Genomic DNA, 20,375 nt, shown 5'->3' with positions numbered 1-20,375 from the left:
CAATTTCAACACTTTTTTTAGTATTTGACATCCATATTCAGATGTTGTGGACATTTCCTCAGCTTTCAACTGGAAGCATGGCTTTAGATTGGGTTGCAAATTGAGGTGTGGTATTTTGGCATCTGAAAATATTGCACACTTATATGTTGAATGGATCTGGCTTTACCTCCCATTCGTCCAGTGAATGTCTCAAGTCTTGTTCCAACAAAGGTTGCATGCTTATTCTTTGGAAATCTGAGACTATATTTTGGTTTTGAGTTAGTTACTGGGAAAATAACGCCAAATGGCGCTAGCAGGAATCTTAATTTTGTTTTCCACTAATTTATAATCACTTTGATTATCCAATTGTGATTTTTATCAGGACACTTTTTGACCCTGGTTTTTACATGTCTGTTCCATAAGATTCAATAATTCCTTTTGATGTGTTGGATTATTTTATTCTTGGGCTCCATCTGTGTTTTTATAGTGTAATTTATTACCACCTCAAATGGTTTGGTTTACTTGTCAAATGCAGGTTATCCTCAATTTATATAGGTTCTTCCACTGAATGTTTCTCTTTGAATTGGAGTGATCGGATCACCTTGATTTTGCTAAGTTTGTCAGTATAGATTACCCTACAGATTCCTCATGTCAAGGAACATAGTCTGTCCTGAGGTCATGACTCCTGCAATGGAGGAATAGCAAGATTCCTGTGAATTTCCTCTTGAGCATTGGATTAATTCACTCTGTGAATCGGCTACATTCTATGGAGATTATACCTATTCTAAATTGTCAATGAACCCTTACTGGTGAAGGGAATATTTTCTTTTTGTGAATGGTCAGGCTGATGCCAGCACTTTGTGACAAGCATGATGTAAAAGAGCTCTATTTGGGGTCAGAAGAATGGTTTTTAAAAGTACTCTATCCAATGGGTAGTGATTTGCCACTTTGGCACTTGGTATTTAAAATTTTTCCACTTGTGATTTTCAATCTGAGTAAATGATATTTTATCCATATTTGGGGAAACCAACTGAAAATAAGGATCTGAAAAAAGAGTTTGCTGTGAATTAAGCTTAAACCTGCCCTCTGAATTATTTTAAAAGAACTTCCAGTAAACTCAGCATAGTGTTCAGTTGATATCATCGATCGTGGTGTATGTTTGTTAGTACACATTCGTAATGTTTACTAATCGTCTAACTGAGGAATTTGGTGTTGGTCAAAAACTGGTCCGAGAATGGAAGGAGGCATCCATCTTCAAGAGGATGCTCAAGACCAAATGTGCCATCAAAAGAGGGACCAGCGACTGGCCTCATCTTGAGAAGTTCAGAATGGTGACATCGCCAGAAATGCAATGTGTGTATATCTGCAATTAAATGAGCCAAATCAAACGCTAAGTCCAGAAAAGTTTTCAGCTCAACAACTAGCTGGAGTAGTCACTTTATGTAATGAAGCAGTCTAGTGTTGAGGCAGAAGACCAAGGTTACTCAATGTCAAAATTACCTGTTTCCAGTGATGGTTCATCGAACAGCAAAAACACAAGTAACCATGAAGTCACATTGGCAAAATGGATAAAATGCCCATGAGTTTTGATATGCTCAGCAGCCAAACTGGGCAGTGAAAAGGTTCAAAAACCGTTATGGTGAAAATGGCAGGACATGAAAAAACAAGATTCATGGTGGTATAAGCCTGCATGGCTGACAATGAAATTAAAGCCTATGGTAATTTTAAAATGTAAAACCATGCTGAACATCGAGTTCCCGGCAGGAGCTTTTGTGCATGCCCATGAAAGCAGTTGGGTGAATGAGGCTGGACTGAAGTTATGGATGAATAATGTGTGGAATAGGTTCCAGTGGCCTACATGAAGAATACAGCTTATTTCTGTGAGGCATGTTCAGGGTCGATATAACTGATAAGATTAAGAGGTGCCAGCGAAGAAATAACACCCATACTGTAGTTATACCAGGGTGCTCTAACATCCAGAGTTCAACCTTTGGATTGACAGGGGGAAAAAAAACCTTCATCAGGGCAGAAATATGCATGCTACCCACTTAATATCTTGTGTGGTTTCATTGTCAAATCATGGGCTGCTATTAGTGGACCAAATGTTTTCAGATTGAATTGGATATTCTGCTTTTCTTTTTGAACAATTGGTGAAGAGGAAGATTTTGCTATGGAGGGGTGATTCTAAAAGCAAAGCATCACATCTGATCCAGGGTGGAACCCTTACAATGATACATTTTGAGCTCTTGGCTGTGGCATTTGATGAACTCTGCATCAGATGTCAAAGACAATGAATTTGACAGTTTTAAAATACTTTGATTGGAGTTAAAGTTATCTTTGTACAATTAATTATGTTACAAAAATTTAATATGAATTAGCAGTGCCATTTTTTTTAACAATGATGACCACCCACACTGCAGTTCACTAGCAAAACTGGAGTCAATGGGAACCGGGAAAACACTCTGCTGGTTGGAGTCATACCTAGCACAAAGGAAGATGGTTATGGTTGTTGGAAGTTAATCATATCTGTTCCAGGACATTACCCTGAGGAACTCCTGCAGTGGTATCCTAGGCCCAAATATCATCATCTTCATTAATGACCTCCCATCATAAGGTCAGAAATGGGTATGTTCGCTGATGTTTGCACAATGTTCACCATTCGCAACTCCTCAGATACTGAAGCACTTCATGTCCAAATGCAGCAAGACCTGGACAATATCCGGGCTTGGGCTGACAGGTGGCAAGTAACATTTGTGCCACACAAGTGCCAGGCGATGACCATCCCCAACAAGAGAGAATCTAGCCATTGCCCCATGGCATTACAATCACTGTATCCCTCACTATTAACGTCCTGGGGGTTACCATTGACCAAAAACTGAACTGGACTAGTCATATAAATACTGTGGCTACAAGAGCAGGTCAGAGGCTAGGAATCCTGCAGTGCATAACTCACCACCTGACTCCCCAAAGTCTGTCCACCATCTACAAGGCACAGGTCAGGAGTGTGATGGAATAGTCTCCACTTGTCTGAATGAGTGCAGCTCCAACAACATTCAAGAAGCTTGACACCCAGGACAAAGCCCGTTTTGATTGGCACTCCATCCACAAACGTTTACTGCCTCCACCACCGAGCAGTGGCAGTAGTGTGTACCATTTACAAGATGCACTACAGAAACTCACCAAGGCTCCTTGGGCACCACCTTACAAACCACTACCACCTAGAAGGACAAGGGCAGAAGATGCATGGGAATGCTACCACCTGCAAGTTCCCCTTCAAGCCAAACAGCATCCTGACTTGGAAATATATCGCCAATCCTTCACACTCATTGGATCAAAATCCTGGAACTAACAGCACTATATGGGTGTACCTACACCACAGGGACTGCTGCCGTTCAAGAAGGCAGCTCACTACCACCTTCTGAAGGGCACTTAGGGATGGGCAGTAAACACTGGCGTAGCCAGCATCACCCACATCCCGTAAATGAATAAAATTTTACTGTGCTATTTTCAGAAGGATGTTTGGAGGTTTCAAAGGCTAACTTTTAAATGTCACAATCTTGGGTAACCTTTTGGTTATACTAAAGGCATTTTTTAACAAAAGTCTTGTTTACTTCAGCTTCTAGTTCTGTTGCTGGAGCTGTTGGAATGCCAACTTCTGGAGAGAGCGAGTCAGACGATTCTGAAATGGGCCGACTACAAGGTGAGGAATCACTAGACCCAAGTGTACAGTGGCATTAGCCTTATAAACCAGTTGTATTGATCGCAGTATGTCCAAGTGCAGTTGCTTGATTTCAATTATTAAGCAGAAGTGCTTGAAATGTGAAGCCAGATGATGCCAAATTTATGGAAAAAAAACATTTCTTCCCTGTCCTCAGATTGTTGCAAAGTGCCTCACAAGTCAGTGAATTAGCCTTTGAAATGCAGTTATTGTTCAAGTAAACTAAGGGCTCACAATTGGGTAATAGGGTCTGGAAGAAAACTATCATTACATAATAGAAGTTAGCATATTTGGATTCAAATAATTTTATATTCAAAGCCATCCGCCTGCACTGATCTAGCAAGTTCCTGAATTTGATCTGAACAGTTGCAAAAGCTGGCACCTTTTGATTTAAAGTACAGTTTCAACTTGCCACCTGGGCATGAAACTGTTGCAGATCCAATTTCGTATTAATTGGTTTTTGGCAGAAATGAATAGTGTAGTCGAACCACAGTACCAATTTTACACGCGGGTGGATATTTTAAAAATCTATTCCTTGCCCTCTCATTTGCAGCCTATGACACCAAAGTTGTGAGCAGTCTGGTTTAGCCTCGTTTGCATTCTTAAGTTTTTGGCTTACTCATGGAAATGTGAATTTAACTCTGCACATTTTAGAAATTAAAATCACTCTAAATGCAGAAATTAATTCAGTGCCGCCTGCTAATGTTCTCATTGAATTGAATCCTATTGCTCTGTAATGTGCTTCATTGGCAACTAATCGTGCTTATCTTGTTTCAGCTTTATTAGAGGCACGTGGCCTTCCACCTCACCTTTTTGGCCCCCTTGGTCCACGAATGTCCCAGCTTTTTCATAGAACAATTGGAAGTGGAGCAAGTGAGTAATTAATTGAAGTATTATAGAGGCATAGAATGCTTACAGCACAGAAGGAAGTCATTTGGCTCGTCATGTCCATGCCAGCTCCCTGCAGGAGCAACTCGGCTAGTCCCACTCCCCTGCTATTTTCTGGCAGCCCTGCAATTTGTTTCTCTTCAGGTGCTTATCCAATTTCCTTCTGAAAGCTATGATTGAATCTACCTTCACCACACACGCAGTCAGTACATTCCAGATCACAACCAGTCACTGTTTTAAAAAAAGCAAAGGTTTTTCTTCAAGTCACCTATTTTTTTGCTGCTCACTTATATTGTTGTCCTCTGGTTCTCAATCCGCCTACTGTTGAAAACAGTTTCTCTTTAGCTGCTCTGTCTAGACCCTTCATGATTTTGGACACCTCTATCAAATCTCCTTCAAACCTTGTGTAAGGAGATCAACCCCAACTTCTCCAATTTATCCATGTAACTGAAGACCTCATCCATGGAATTATTCTCTTAAATCTTTTCTGCATCCTCCACCAATGCCTTCACATCCTAAAGTGTGGTGTCTAGAATTGGGCAAATATTCCACTTGAGCCAGAGTGTTTTATAAAGGTTTAACATAACTTGGATTTTGTTCCCTATGCCTCTTTATAAAACCTTTAGCCTTTTTATCCATTTTGTCAACCTACCATGCCACCTTCAATGATTGCCACCTGCACAATACCCCCGTTTCTGTTCTTGCACCTACTTTAGAATTGTATTCTTTGTTTTATATTACCTTTCCTCGTTCTTCCTACCAAAATGTATCATTTCATATTTCACTGCATTCAATTTCATTGCTTTTCCACCAGCCTGTCTTGCCTCAGAGTTTACAATACTACTAAGCTTTTTGTCATCCACAAAGTTTGAAATTATCATATACACCCAAGTCTAAGGTCATTAATATAGATCAAGAAAAATAGTGATACCTTACTCAAATCCAAAAAAAAAACTGTTGACACTATTCTGTTTAATGTCACTCAACAAATTTCGTGCTGCTACTGCCTTGTTTTGTTCCTTGAGCTTCAACTTTACTGGCAAACCTATTATGTGGCACTTTATGTCATGATCTCACTAAAGACCAGTTACGATTTTAAAATTTTTGGGAAACCGAAAATCCAGGTTTTTACTAAAAGGATGAAGCCACAAGGTTCGCAGTTTAAACCAAAAGAATTTTGCTAAACAAAAGTCAAAGATCATGAATGCTAATAACTATAATCATAAAAATTCAGTTATGTTAAAAATTAAAAGTACACCATTTCCTGTTCTCTAAACCACACTTTTTGGGTTTGGGGTAAAAAAAATTCCTTCTACACACATTTGACTTGCCCCCCCCACCAACAAAAAAAAGCCAAGTCAGATGCTTATCAAAAATTGAAAGATGAACCATTTGGCCTGAGCACTGCTCAAAGATTCATACAAGGGTTGAGATCTCTTGGGCCTTCTGCTTACTTTCGGTAAGGTTATCCCTTTAAACCTAACTCCAGCTGACCCATGGCTGTAGGCTCCCATTTCAACACAGACGTATTAAGTGTTGCCACCTCTCATCAGAACACTCCTGATTCTAATATTCTTTAATGCTGCAATTTTGCATCCGAAATTTTCTACTGCTCTCCTCAGCTTGGCTATTCCAGAAGTCTAACTTGCTGTCATTGGAATCCTTCAGTTAACAAGAGTTTTGAACTTTTAGCCAGCACTCAAAATTTAAATTGAATTCTGCTGGAAAGAGATATTCCCTCTTCTGCAGCCAGTTTGTCCTAAACTCAAAAACCTGCTTGAAACAGGAAACACACACAATCTACTTTCTCCTATAATTAACTTCAGATTGATCCTTTCTCTATTGTTTATCTCCCATGCAACCTGGTCACACGATCAGTTAGCAGAAGCAAGATTCTTTACCAGAAATCCTATCCCAGAGAATCCAAGTTCTAAAAAGATCATCATCCCAAAATAAAAGTGTCCTTTTTCCCCAAAAACATATGGGTCATTACCTTTTTATCAAAAGTCTTTTGGGAACCCATGTACACCACATTTGCATTAACCTTCTCAATCATCTGTTTATTGTCAAAAAAAAGTCAAATTAAGCAGGGTTTGCCAATAACAAATCTGTTGGCTTTCCTTTAATTAATCCACACTAATCCAAATGACTCTGTATAAACTTTGCCCCAGATTATCGTTTCTAAAAGCTTTTCCCATCACAGAGGCTAAATTGACTGAGTCTTTAATTTTTAGCCCATCAAGTGTCTCAACTGCCTCCTCTCACTATGACTTTGTAAGCATCATCTTCCCTGGTAAAGACAAATGTGAAGTATTCATTTAGTACGTCAGCCATACCCTCTGTCTTCATGCGTAGGTTCCCTTCTTGGTCCTTAATCAGTCTCGTGACTCCTCTTACCACTTTTTTTTTTTACACTTTATACATTCTTGTGGAAGATTTTCTTCTCATTCTCCTTTGGTGCTCTTCTTTCCTTATTCGTTCCTCTCTGAACTTTGTTTATTTGGCCTGGTTCTTATTTGTATTATGAACCTGACATTTTCACCCTTTTTCTGTGTCGTCTTGCTCTCTCTCATCATCCAGGGTGTTCTGGCTTTTTGTCCTACGTTTTCCCCTTTCTGGCAATGTACCTTGACTGTACCTGAATCATTTCCTTTTTAAAGACAACCCATTCACTTAATTTTGCCTGTTAGTCTTTAATTCCAATTTACCTGAACTGTTCTCATCCCATTGAAATTAGCTGACCTCCAAATTATTGGCCCAGAGCTTGGTGATCTCTCTGTTGGGGGTCATACCCCAGAAGGTGTACTTGGGTGGGTAGGGGTTCCCCCCTGGAAGCCCCCATGCAAGGGCTGCATAGGAATTTAAACTTCCAATGGACAATTACTCTACGTGGGGAACCATCCGAAACTCTGATTTTAAATCAGAAACATCAATGGTTCTGACTCCCTTAACAGAATAGTTACCCAACGAAAAATTAGAATCATCCCGGGCTACCATCTCACCCCCATCCTACCCATTTAGATTATATACTTATCTTCTCCCTGACTTCTCGATGCATTTAAACACAGGGACCTTTGATCTTACCTGGTTTATGGCAGCTAGTGCCATAAAAAGGAGGCATGGCTTCACTTCCCCAGACGTTGCTACCCTGCAATGGAAGGCCTCGTGTAATAGGTACACTACACATTTCTCAAGACGTGGGTCAGATGAGAGGGTGAGAAATGTTCAGCTCCCGACCTGAGTAAGTGAAAAGGAGTTGTGGCAATCTGACTGATTGCCACTCCTCGGAAGTCCTGGCTCATTACTTTTTTACTCTAGTTTGCTCCACGTCCTTTTCCATAGCTAATTAAACTTTATAACACTGATTATGTTTCCCTACTGTCATATATCCACCTCATTCCCCAGACCCAGATTGGGCCAAAAACATACTGATCAAGAAAATTGTCCTGAACATACTTCATAAATTGTTCCCCCTCTCTGCCTTTTAAACTTCTTCTACCCCAGTTTCTGTTAGGATAAAGTCCCCTTCCCTGTCCCCTTATCACTATTCTACAGTTTTTGCAGCTCTCTGTAATTTCCCTGCAAATTTTCTCCTGTATCTTTCCCACTAGTTGGTTGACCGTAGAATACGCCCAGTGGTGTAATGAAGTCCCTCTGTTGTTTCTTAACTCTAACTAAATAGATTCTGTTTTTGATCTCTTTCAGGCATCCTTACTTTCTACAGTATTGTAATATTCTCCTTAATCAATACTGCCACTCCTCATTTCTTTCCATCCCTATCATTCCTGAACACTGTACCCATTCCTGCCTTTTTTGAGCCAGGTCTCCATTATTGCAATTTTTCTTTGAAGTTATCATTCCTACAAATGTGTCAATTTTATCTTACATAAAGATAATATAATATCTTTTATATTACAAAAGAGCAGTTGAAATTCTAAGAAAGTTTTCTCAGGTTCAAAGGCGCAGCAGCTCCTACAGGGTCTGCAGGCTACTGGAGATGAAAGTCAGCAACTTCAAGCAGTCATCGAGATGTGCCAGTTATTGGTAATGGGAAATGAAGAAACCTTGGGAGGATTTCCAGTGAAGAGTGTTGTTCCTGCATTGGTAGGAGCCATGGAATTCTCAATCAATTGTTTTGCATTCTGAAGCTATCGTGCATAACATGTTACAGTTTCATTTCTGTGGCACTCGAAGGTTAAATAGGTCTTGGTTTTAAGTTCAAGGGTGATGTCTTGTAATGGTTTTTTGAGTTCAGAACACCAAGTATGAATATCACTTTCAGAACCTAAATGATCAATTCCAATGGCATTGATACATGTGCTGTCAGTTTAAGAATAGCCACAAAGGCCAAAATTACATGCTGAACGTATTGAAAAAAAAATACAGTCTGATTCAAACTAGTTGCTTTTCTGGTGTATAACCTGCATGCAGTTGGTACCATGGTTTGCATGCGAGCAGCAGTGTAAGATTTGATTTTTTCCTGTTTTAAGTCTATTAATACTTGAATACTTCAAGTTGGCTTTCTTGTGTTTATTTTAAGCACAGCACATTGTGTTTACTGCTAATTTACTCATTAGCTTTGTAACTAGCAAAGCAACATTTTGATAGGTTGCTGCAAAATAAGGATAGCTTGAGGATTTTAACATTGGTTGCATAACATAGAAAATGAATATAGATGAAAAGTGATATGCAAAGCCAGAATCTGCAGCAATGAAGGGTTAACTTCAGTTTCAAAGTTAATGCATTGTGCATATGGTAAAATTGTATCAATTCAATCATCATGATAAATTCACTGGAAAATATTTTGGTGTTCAGCGTGTGTATATTAAGTATTCAGTTATTTGAAGCTTTGCATAAGCATGAACAGCAGTTCTAATGTGAAGTGGTAAATGAGGTTAGTATTTTGAAATTTCAGTCTTTAATTATGCAGAGAAACAAGTTTCACATCTTTCACATAAGGGTTTATTTAACCTGTATGCACACCAGTTTAAATGGTGACCCCAGCTGAAACTTCATTTGGAAATTTTTTGGCAGATCAAAGTCTTGATGCAGAGAACTTGAGTTTGGGGAGCAAATAATTATAACCATGTAATAAAATTATTTCTTAATTACTAATTGTCAACAAGCCAGCACATTGTGAATAGTATTCAAGCTGAAGAGTACAAGAAGTACTGGCTTCACCTGTTCATATGTTGAAATTTTCAAATCAGTGTGACCATTAACTGCACTCATTGTGCACCTCCAGTGAAAATTTGTTGGGAAACCTTACCAAGTACCATGTTAGGTGGAATCCTGTGATATGATTTGTGCTGAACATGATTGAGATATGGAGTGTGAAGATACTGGAGTTATGTTGTAATATGTAATTGGCAACGATTTGTTCACTTCACTGATTTCTGTTGATATAAATATCAAGCTTGAGCAGAAATGCTACAGTTAACCTTGTTTAAATTACCATCTCAGCTTGTTTTTAAATGTGCACAAAATAGCCTGGCTAATTTTAATGTTCTTGACTCTTGAAATCTGCACATCAACTCTTGTCATTAATAACGTTCCTTATTACTTTACAGATAACTTTGTTACAGATGGAGCACAACTTTGACATTGTAAGTATTACATACTAGGCTGGTTATTAAAATGTTTCTTGAGGTGGTTCATTTACTGAAGTATTCTACTTATTTCTAATATGATAGATGAACCATGCTTGCAGAGCTTTGACGTATATGATGGAAGCTTTACCTAGGTCATCGGCTGTGGTTGTTGATGCCATTCCAGTCTTCCTGGAAAAGGTGAGAATGTGTTGATCAATTGTAAAAATGTAAAATCTTTTCAGAATCCCATAGCGGCTACCTCCTTTCTCCTTGCTCTGAAAATGCAGCATTAGATTCCACATGCATGTTGACAACACTCAGCTCTACCTTGCCACCATCTCTCTTGACTCTTCCACTGTCTAAATAGCAGACTGTTTGTTCAACGTCCAGTGCTGGAGTAAGCATCTCCTTCAGTTCTCACCACAAACTCTGTTCCCTCACCACTATCTACATCCCTCTCCCTGGCAATTGTCTGAGGCTGAACCAGAGTGTTTGTTTGCAATCTTAGAGCCGAGATGAGCTTCCAAACACTTGCCATTGTTAAGGCCACCTATTTCCAGATCGATAACATTACCCAGCTCTGCCACTGTCTCAACTCGACTGCTGCTGAAACCCTCATCCATGGCTTTGTTACCTCAAGACTTGACTATTCCAATGTACTGGAGGGTGCCCACCCTGTATAAACTTGAGGTCATCAAAAACTCTGCCCACGTTCGGACTTGCACCGTCCCATTCATCCATCATCCCTATGTTTGCTGATCTACATTGGCTCCTCATTAAGCAGTGCTTTGATTTTTGAACTCATATCCTTTTTCAGTTCCTTCCAAGGCCTCTCCCCTCCTATCTCTGTGTATACTCCCAACCCATAACCTTCAGATATCCATGAAAGCAAAATACTGTGGATGCTGTAAATCTGAAATAAAAACAGAACAGCTGCCAGACCTGCTGAGTTTTTCCAGCATTTTCTGTTTTTACTTCAGATATCCTTGCTCCTCTAATTCTAAGCTCTTGAGAATCCCAAATTTTAATCACTCCACCGTTTGTGGCATGCCTTCAGATGCCAGGCCCTAAGCTCTGAAACTCCTTCCCTAAACCTCACTTTCTCTTTGCTCCTTTAAGACATAACTCTTTGACCGCGTTTGACTGGTCATCTACCTGCAAATCTCCTTATGTTGCTCAGTGTAAAATTTTGTTACACAATGCTCCTGTGGCACACCTTTGGTGATTTTATGACAAAAGCGCAATATAAATGCAAGTCACATTTTGCCCTCGTCAAATACTGTCACGCATATTAAATGTGATTAACAGTGGTAGGAATAAATTGAGATATGTGTCAACAGCATATTCTTAAACTACAACATTTGTGATTCTTTATTCCCTTAGCATGGTTTTTAAGACAGCTGCGGCACTTATGTTGGAATACTTTGTCTTTTTGACTCTGGGAGAAGTGACTACATTGTGTTTCCACTCGGGCAGAGAATTGGACATTTGATTCTCGTTTTGTGCAAATGGTGCTTCCTGGCCCTCCTTCCCCTGCCGTCCCCCACCTCTGAAAAGACTACTCATTGAAGTATATAAGGGAATAATCTTTGGCTGGCATTTGTTTCCACACAGCATTGTATTTCTGGATGTCTAAAATGCTTCAGCCTTTCCAAAGGAAATCACAGCCCCACGTTTAAACAACAAGTGCCAGAAAGGCGAATGTAGGGCTGTGTTTCCTATCAGCAATTTGGCTGTTTTGTGTAGGTTTCTGGAAATAATAGGAATGCAACTGACAAGTTAAACCTTTAAATCCTTGTACTTTTACACTATTTACAACTAATTCCTACAGCAAGGTAAAGACCACTAGACCCAAAAATCATCCTTTTCTAATACATATTGCATCATTATCGGCTTTCAAATGATCTTAATCCCTTCTCTTTCCTCTAAAGCATTCAATTGCTGCTTGAATCTATTATCTCTGCTTCAGCAGGCTCTTTGATCATTTTTTGTCTACAAATCTCTTGTTATGTAATAAGGTTCTCTCTGCATCTTTTCTTTTGTTATTTTTTAACTTGTGACCCTAACATTTGAACCCTCATAACCATCAACAGCTTCCCTGCACTAGACTTGCCAGTGCCTTGTCTAGTCTTGAACATGTTGGTTAGGTCACCCCAATTCTCTCTCTTCCAAAGAAAAACTAAGCTTATTGTTTTAATAATTCTAAATAATACCCCATCAAATATATCTACAGTAAATTACCAGGATTACACGTTCTATGCTGGATAGCACTCTGCTGAAAAAGACATCAACAAAACCTTTTGACTAGCATTTTACCTCCTTGAACCTTGTGTTCTTTACAATTCTTGCTGCCTCCTACATCCCCTGATTTCCTTTGGCTGCCCATTGGCTATTTTGCCTCCAGTGGCCTCGACCTGAAGCTCTGGATTTTTCTCCCAAAATCACCCTGCCCCTTCTTCAAAACACTCTTTAAAGCCTACCTCCTTGACAATCTGCCCTTAAGTAGCTTGGTGTTAGTGTGTTCTGTACTTCAGTGAAGCATGTTTGTATGCTTTATTACATTAAAGATGCTATATAAATGACATGTGGTATCTAATCTTTTGTTGTAGCTAAATATTTGAGCAGGTTTGTAAATTGATCCGGTGATCTGTCGTCAGTTTGTGGTACAATTGTTCTATTTATCATTTCATTCTATTGACTGACTGCTTTTAGTTCCTGGCTAACTTTATCCATTTGCACCTACTGGTCCAATTACTGAAAGGATATGAACACTTATGAATGTGTTCATGTTTGGCTTTGGCAAATTTGAAAATTTAAACTTTCAGTACTGTGATCAAAATTAAGATATATTTGAAGATAAGACCTTGGTGTCCTGTCCCCCTTGAGTATTCTGTTACTAACCTCTTCCATACGGAAAGCATGCCATTTATGGTTCCTTTGGTTTTCTGTTTTAAGTGCAGCACCTTAAATTTGCCATTTCATGACCTTTGGCCATTAATCTCCAATATGGAAAGGTGACTGTATCCATATTTCCAATTATAAATCAAGTGTTACGACTCTGCTTTATCATAAACTCTCATAGGCTGAAGGTCCAATATTTCAAGCTAAGGGCAACCTACTTGTACTGCAGTGAATTGCAAAGTATTAATTTAAATTTGTAGGTTGCACAAAAAGCTCGGGGGGAAAATACAAGAATGGCATCAATACAAGAGTATTTCACTCATATTTTTGGTAGCATGATTTTCTTTTGGTTCTCATGATTGTAATGATTGTGGACAGTGACCTTTAAAGATCAATACATAAAATGTTGTAGAGTTTATACCTTTCTAAGTTAATATATTCTATTGTGGAACTGTTATCTGTCTAGCAAGGGTGCATTATAAACCTTTTTCACGTGCATAAATTCCATCCTTGTTTCTAGCTACAAGTTATTCAGTGCATTGATGTGGCTGAACAGGCTTTGACTGCTCTAGAAATGTTATCACGCAGACATAGCAAAGCCATTTTACAAGCTGTAAGTACTATAAATTTCTATTAGTGTGTGGAAGAAGAAACATATCTCCATTCCTTTAAAGTGCATACATAAATTACTCCTCCCTTTATTCTGTGATGGTCGTGATGCAGGTCAGGATACAAATTTAAGCCACCAGCTCTATAATCCCTGTCCAAATAGTCAGAATGCTTACAGCATAGGAGGCCATTTGGCCTGTCATATCTGTGCTGGTTCTCCCAAGGAGCAACTCACCTAGTGCCATTCCTCCACCTTTTCCCCTTAAGCCCTGCAGATTCTTCCCTTTTCAGATAAGAATCCACTTCCCTCTTGAATGCCTCGATTGGACCTGCCTCTTCCACACTTTCAGGCAGTATATTCCAGATCCTAACCACTCTGTGTGGAAAAAGTTTTTCTTGTCGCCATTGCTCCTTTTGTCAGTTAGCTTAAATCTATGCAGTTTGGGCTTTGATCCTTCACCAATGGGAACATATTTTTATTCCCCATGTACTCTGTCCAGATCCCTCATGATTTTGAATACCTCCATCAAATCTCCTCTCAAACCACCTCCTCCATGGAGAACAGCCCCAACTTCTCCAAACTATCCACATAACTGAAACCATTCTCGTGAATCTTTCCTGCACTGTCTGTAATGCCTTTATCCTTCCTAAAGTGTGGTACCCAAAACTGGACGCAATATCCATTTGAGGCTGAACTAGTGTTTTATACGGGTTTAGTATAACTACTTTGTTTTTGTACACTCTGCCCTTATTGATAAAGCCCAGGATACTGTATTCTATATTAACTGCGCTCTCAATTTCTCCTGCCACTTTCAATGACTTATGCACACATACATTCAGGTCACCTCTGCACCCCCTATAGAATTATACCCTTTTTTATATTGTGTCTCTATATTCTGCCTGCCAAAATGAATCACTTCACATTTTTCCACATTGAACTTCATCTGCCACATGTCCATCCTTTCCACCAACCTGTCTAGTCCTTTTTTGAAGTTCTACACTATCCCCCTCAGTTCATAATGCTCCCAAGTTTTGTATTTTCTGCAAACTTTGAAATTGTGCTGTCTGGGAAAACAACCATTCACCTCTGCTCTTTGTTTCCTGTCACTCAGCCAATTTGATATGCAATTTCTTACTGAGCCCTTTATTCCACAGGCTCCAACTTTGTTCAAGTCTGTTGTCTGGCACTGTATCAAGTGACTTTTGGTTGTCCATGTATACCACGTCAACAGCATTACCCATATCAATCCCCTCTGTTACCTCATCAAAAAAACTAATTCAAATTAGTTAAACACTATTAGTCCATTTGTATGAGCCAGGGTAGAAATTGTGAGCACGGGATACCAAGCTTCATGCTAGTTCTACCTGATACTCTGTGCACCTCTTGCAAGCACAGATAACTTGTGCAGATCAGGAATAGTATTTCTAGTGTTAATTGTACCTTAATTGGATGTTTAATTGTACTCAGTTGGTGGCCATTAACTGGGGGACTCACCTATGCTCATGTGTAATCGTGAAATAGCTGAAATAGTGGTTTTTATGTTAGAGGTGCATCGTATTTAAAGTGTGTCTGTACAAATAAAAGCTAGTAAGTTTCTCGAGGCTAGACTCCAGTCTATCCTTCACGACCTGGGTATGAGTTGTGAAATCTAGCCAGATTTTTTTCTTTCCTATCCTCTCTCCTCCTTTTGTACAGATATGGATGAGTTACTGCGCACCCTTTTGAGATGTGTTGTATGGCTGAAGGAAGTTTCAGTCACTAGATCAGAAAAGCAGAGCCTTTTCTGGATCTCTGTAGTGCCATGGGACTAGGAAGATAGTGCAGATGAATGTGTGACGAGAGAGAGACTGAAGGAGGGAAGGCTTTAGAATTCTGGGGCATTGGGACCAGTTCCAATGCAGATGGAATCTGTACAATCTAGGCAGGTTGCACCTCAGAAGGACTGGAATCACTATCACGACAGGGAGATTTGCTAGTGCTGTGGGGGTGAAGTTTAAATGAGCTTGGCAGGAAAATGGGAACCTGAGTGTAGATTTGAAAGTGAGAGAAGCAAAGCTGGACATGAAAGTAGAAAATTAATGAGTATGGAAGAGAAAACGAAGGCTGGAAACTAGACAACAAAGGAGTTTTGCAGTGATTAGTGCTTATGTACTTCAATGCAGTGAAGTACAATAAGACATGAGCTGAGAGCACAGATTTTGAAATGTGTACAACTAGACTGAATCCAGTGTTTTCTTCATTTCAAGAACTTCCATCATGCCCCCTTAAGCTTGTTGTTCACAATCTCCTAGTAATATCCAAGAAACCAACATTTGTATTTTTATTTTGAATATTTTTGTTGTAGAAAAAGAATTTGTGTAATAGTGATTATATGTAGTTTAAGTTTTGTGAAACATATTCTTTTTTATCTTTGCTTATTTGGTCACTTTCCTCAATCTGCCAAAATTATGCTAATTACTTTTCTTTTCATAACTTTTAAGGGAGGATTGGCTGACTGCTTGTTGTACCTGGAGTTCTTCAGCATCAATGCCCAACGAAATGCCCTGGCAATAGCAGCAAATTGCTGCCAAAGTATTACACCTGATGAATTTCACTTTGTTGCTGATTCATTACCCTTGTTAACCCAGAGGCTGACCCATCAGGTACTGAAGGCAAATTTTCCATTGGTGGCTAAACATATACATGTTAATTCTGTAGATTTATTTTCATAATTTTATATTTATACTGCAGCGCGGAAATATAAATTTCCAAAACCAAAGTTATTATATAGTTCATAACTGCATTTTCTTTTGGCAGTGGCTCATATGGTGAGTCTGCTTCAGCCAGTGCCACTTTTTAAAAAAAAAAATATTAATTATTTGTTCATGGGATGTGGGCATTGCTGGCTAGGCCGACATTTATTGCCCATCCTAATTGGCCTTGCAAAGGTGGTGGTGAGCTGCTTTCTTGAACTGCTGTAGTTCACATGATGTAGGTACGCCCACAGTGCTGTTAGGAAGGGAGTTCCAGGACTTTAACCCAGTAACAGTGAAGGAACAGTGATATAGTTCCAAGTCAGGATGGCGCATGGCTTGGAGGGGAACTTGTAGGTGGTGGTGTTCCCATGTATCTGCTGCCCTTGTCCTTCTAGGTGGTAGAGGTCACAGGTTTGGAAGGTGCTGTTGAAGGAGGTTATACATCAGTATAACTGCTGGATTTCTTTCGTGGCATTATTGACTGGCTTTTATGCTGCCATCAGAAAATTAAAGCCGGAGTTTGCATTCATTAGCATTTTGGATCCTGTGGTGTACTCTTTTTCCAAGAAGACCAGCCAAATGTGACAAGTTTAATATGGGAAAGCAGCTTAGTTAATTCATTCCAGAAATTTAGGCTACAAAGCAGTAATTTTTTTTGAGACTCTTGCTAATTTGAAACAGAATTCTCATCGTAATCTAAAATACTCTCAACTAGTTCCTGAATAGTTAACTTGAGCATGAAGCTTCCTGTTGCTGGTTTTGAGTACTTCATGCACTTTAAATGTCAGCTAGAACAAAACAAGTATTCAGGTGTTCAAGTACTTTCCTATAACTTTTACTGAATCAGTGTTTAAACTGTGCTTTAGTATAATCTTCAATTCAGCAATTTTAATCTGCAATTCATTGTGCTAAGATGTCAAACAAGGTCTTTGCAAAAAAACTAATTTGATGTGTTGGATCTTTCTTGTGGCCAGTCTCAGCAAATCTTGCATGTTTGCATTGTGGTTACCACCAAGTATACAACCCATTTTGAGGCCACCAAAAACTAACTTTTGACACCTATGTTTGTGTAGATTTGGCGAACGCAGTTTTTATTCACCTGATCTACTGATTCCCGAAGAATTCATTTCGGGATTACGGTTGTGTGGCTGTTAATTATTCAACTTTCTTTTTATGGTGGCAAAACAAATTGGATATGGAAGGGATGTTGATGGAGTTTGGAGAGATTTTAGGCAGAATGTATGCTTTGACATACAGGGCTATTTGACTTCTAGTTAGCCTATACTGGCTAATTTGAACTTTGATTCATACTCAAAAGCCTGAGTATTTTATATATTTGAATGTCCACCTACCACAAGCACATTCATATGAATTAACCATTCCTAAAATTATTAAACGGCACTCATGGTAGGTAAAGATTTTTTCGGGACTTGAGTGTCCATTCAAGGAATCTACCAAGAGGAGGCAGTTAGCCTTTGCTAGCTCCTCTGCTGGAGCGCTCTCTGCCTATTTTCATACTTTAACCAGTTTTCATGCGTTACCCCATATCTTTTTAAATGCTTGCAAAATTCCCTGGTTGCATACTTGCTCTTTTTTTTCACTCCTCTGGTCCTAAGGTTGTATCCCTTTTTTAGTGTTCAGCTAACCATTGGAAAGTATTTTTCACTTCCATGCCATTAATTTTAAATCTCTCACCCACGCCTGATACAACCCTTCACTGTTCCATTGGTCAAAGCTAAAGGTTTTTTGAGTTAATTTATGTAACTATAATTCCACTGCTTGTCTGTACCTTCTCTGCCCCTCATCACTTTGGAGCATAGAAGAAATAACAGCGTAGACGAGAGATATTTTGTGTAAGCATTACTCCCCTAGTTTTGGATTTTTCCTTTGTAGCATTGGTAATGCAATTGTATGAAAGCTTTCCCTTAAATGCCTTTGCAATTTGTATCTCAAACTTTTCAAATTCTTTTTTGCTATCTTCACTTAAATAAACTAATTGAGTGTTAAATGAATTTTTCCCAAAGGCTATAACATTGCAGGAAGCTAAAGTGCCCTGAAAGAGCTGAGATATAAATTCTAAATAGAAATCAATAATATTTGAACGTGAAACACTAAAATATGATTAATCCTATTCAAAGACTGCCAAAATGTGCTCACGTACAAACCCTCTCCCATTTGAAAACTGTACACTGTCATTGAACTAGTCCCAGGAAAGACACACCCTTCAGTAAAACTTCAGTAAATTATTGTTAGAAAATTCAGATTTAAAAAAGCTGTAAGCAGTGAATTCAAGGCAGCATTAAATACAATAGTGTGATAGAAGGAAATTTCATTTTCATTTTAGATACTGCTATACGTTGAAAGCAGTTCTGTGTTTACTTGAGTAAAATTGGTGACCATACCATTTAATAGTCCATTTCCAATCTTGGTACACTGTTGCTGAAAGCATGTTTAAGCACAATTTTGCATTGTTTGTAATGCTATTTTCCCAAGCTAATCTAGATGGGAGAGCATAAATTTTAATGGACTTTTAAGAATTTATATTTGGAGGGGGTGGTAACAGCTGGGTGTAAGAAATTGAGCTTCTTTCTGGGGAAAGAGGAAGGAATAAGTTCAGATGCAAATTCATTGGGAAGACCAACCAGATTCCTGCACAACCAGCTAAAACATCTGAGACTGGACAGAATTCTAATGTATTAACTTTAAACATCAAATCAATTTCTAATAAAGGAACACTTCAAATTGTTATGATCTCTGTAGGGATCTCTCTTACAAAAAATTTCCAACTCCTAGTTGATAGCTGAAAGAATGACACAACCAGATTTTGTATTTTAAAACTTTGATTGTAACAAATGACAAAAGCACTTGATTGAACACTATTCTCTTTTTGTAGATAACTTGTACTTTAAGCTACAGAAAGGAAAGCTCCCCTTTTATACTTATCACCCGTTGGACTCTCCATGGAATTAGTCCTTGTAGCAAACAGTCCACAGTTGCTCCCAGCTTGCAGTGGGTTCCTGTATCCCCACTTCACCAAGTAGTGAACTTTTGCGTGACCGTTACTAGGTGCTTTCCTCAATTTTCAGTGTTTCCTAAATCCACCACCAGCAGTAAAACCTGTTTTGATGATTCTTTCCCCTGGCCACACCAGGACAAATCTCCTGGAATTCTTAAATGGCTGTGGGTTGTATCTCTGACTAGAGACTATTTCCCTCCCAAATCTGGCTGTGGTAGCTCACAAAGCCAAAGCAACCTCTTTTTTCTCTGCGGGCCATGCAAAAAAAAACTGATCTGTCTGATTCATTTAATTGTAGGGAAGCCTGTAATCTGATCTCAAAAATGGCTTCCTCTGCCCCCTTCCTTATGGCAATGTGAAACCTATTCACCTTGCACCGAAAGAGAAAAGCTGATTAGCTATCTTTGAGGACCAACTCTCTTTTTTTCCTCTTGGAACTAAGTGGACAGCTTAAAGCACAGCTGTTTACAACCTGACATTCTCGACACTTTTGTTTCTGGGACTTAAAACACAGATTGCTGCCATTGTATCCAAGCATAAATACTTTGCAACTTCTTCCCAGTAAAACAGTCTAAGCCTTCCTTTGATGTCCCATCAGTCAAACCATCTGAACTTACAAAGGCAGACTTCAGAACAGGTCGTGCGACCCCCTTCATTTTACCCTAAATTAAAGACCACCTCAAAACATAAATCTTACAAACCTCCATAATTATAACAAAATACAACAAGGAAACAAATCTATTGGATAACTGAAATGGCTTCTTGTACTCACAATATTAAGGCATTGAAAGGTGAGATTCTATGGGCACAGTGTAGTCATGTCCCCACAAAGAAAAAGGGTGGCACTGCCAAAACTAGAGGCTCCTGGTTATCCAGAAGCATATAGGCCAAGATAAGGTAGAAAAAGAAAGCTTATGATAGTTGCAAAAGACATAAT

General features: G+C 39.0%; 1 protein-coding gene across 10 annotated transcripts in view; it reads left to right on the top strand.

Annotated features, from left to right (window-relative positions):
• trip12 (thyroid hormone receptor interactor 12) overlaps positions 1-20,375 on the top strand; it is a 150,400-nt gene that overhangs the window by 60,072 nt on the left and 69,953 nt on the right. For all 10 annotated transcript variants that reach the window (XM_041213852.1, XM_041213844.1, XM_041213870.1 and 7 more), the window contains 7 exons: positions 3,596-3,679; positions 4,475-4,570; positions 8,538-8,689; positions 10,156-10,191; positions 10,279-10,374; positions 13,598-13,690; positions 16,168-16,329. In XM_041213852.1, coding sequence (XP_041069786.1) covers positions 3,596-3,679; positions 4,475-4,570; positions 8,538-8,689; positions 10,156-10,191; positions 10,279-10,374; positions 13,598-13,690; positions 16,168-16,329 — 719 coding nt within the window. The remainder of the gene's footprint in view (positions 1-3,595; positions 3,680-4,474; positions 4,571-8,537; positions 8,690-10,155; positions 10,192-10,278; positions 10,375-13,597; positions 13,691-16,167; positions 16,330-20,375) is intronic.

Source organism: Carcharodon carcharias, chromosome 2, assembly GCF_017639515.1.
Source record: "Carcharodon carcharias isolate sCarCar2 chromosome 2, sCarCar2.pri, whole genome shotgun sequence".
Taxonomy (NCBI): domain Eukaryota; kingdom Metazoa; phylum Chordata; class Chondrichthyes; order Lamniformes; family Lamnidae; genus Carcharodon; species Carcharodon carcharias.
The sequence above is the reverse complement of the archived record's forward strand: the minus strand, read 5'-3'. Positions and strand labels throughout refer to the sequence as shown.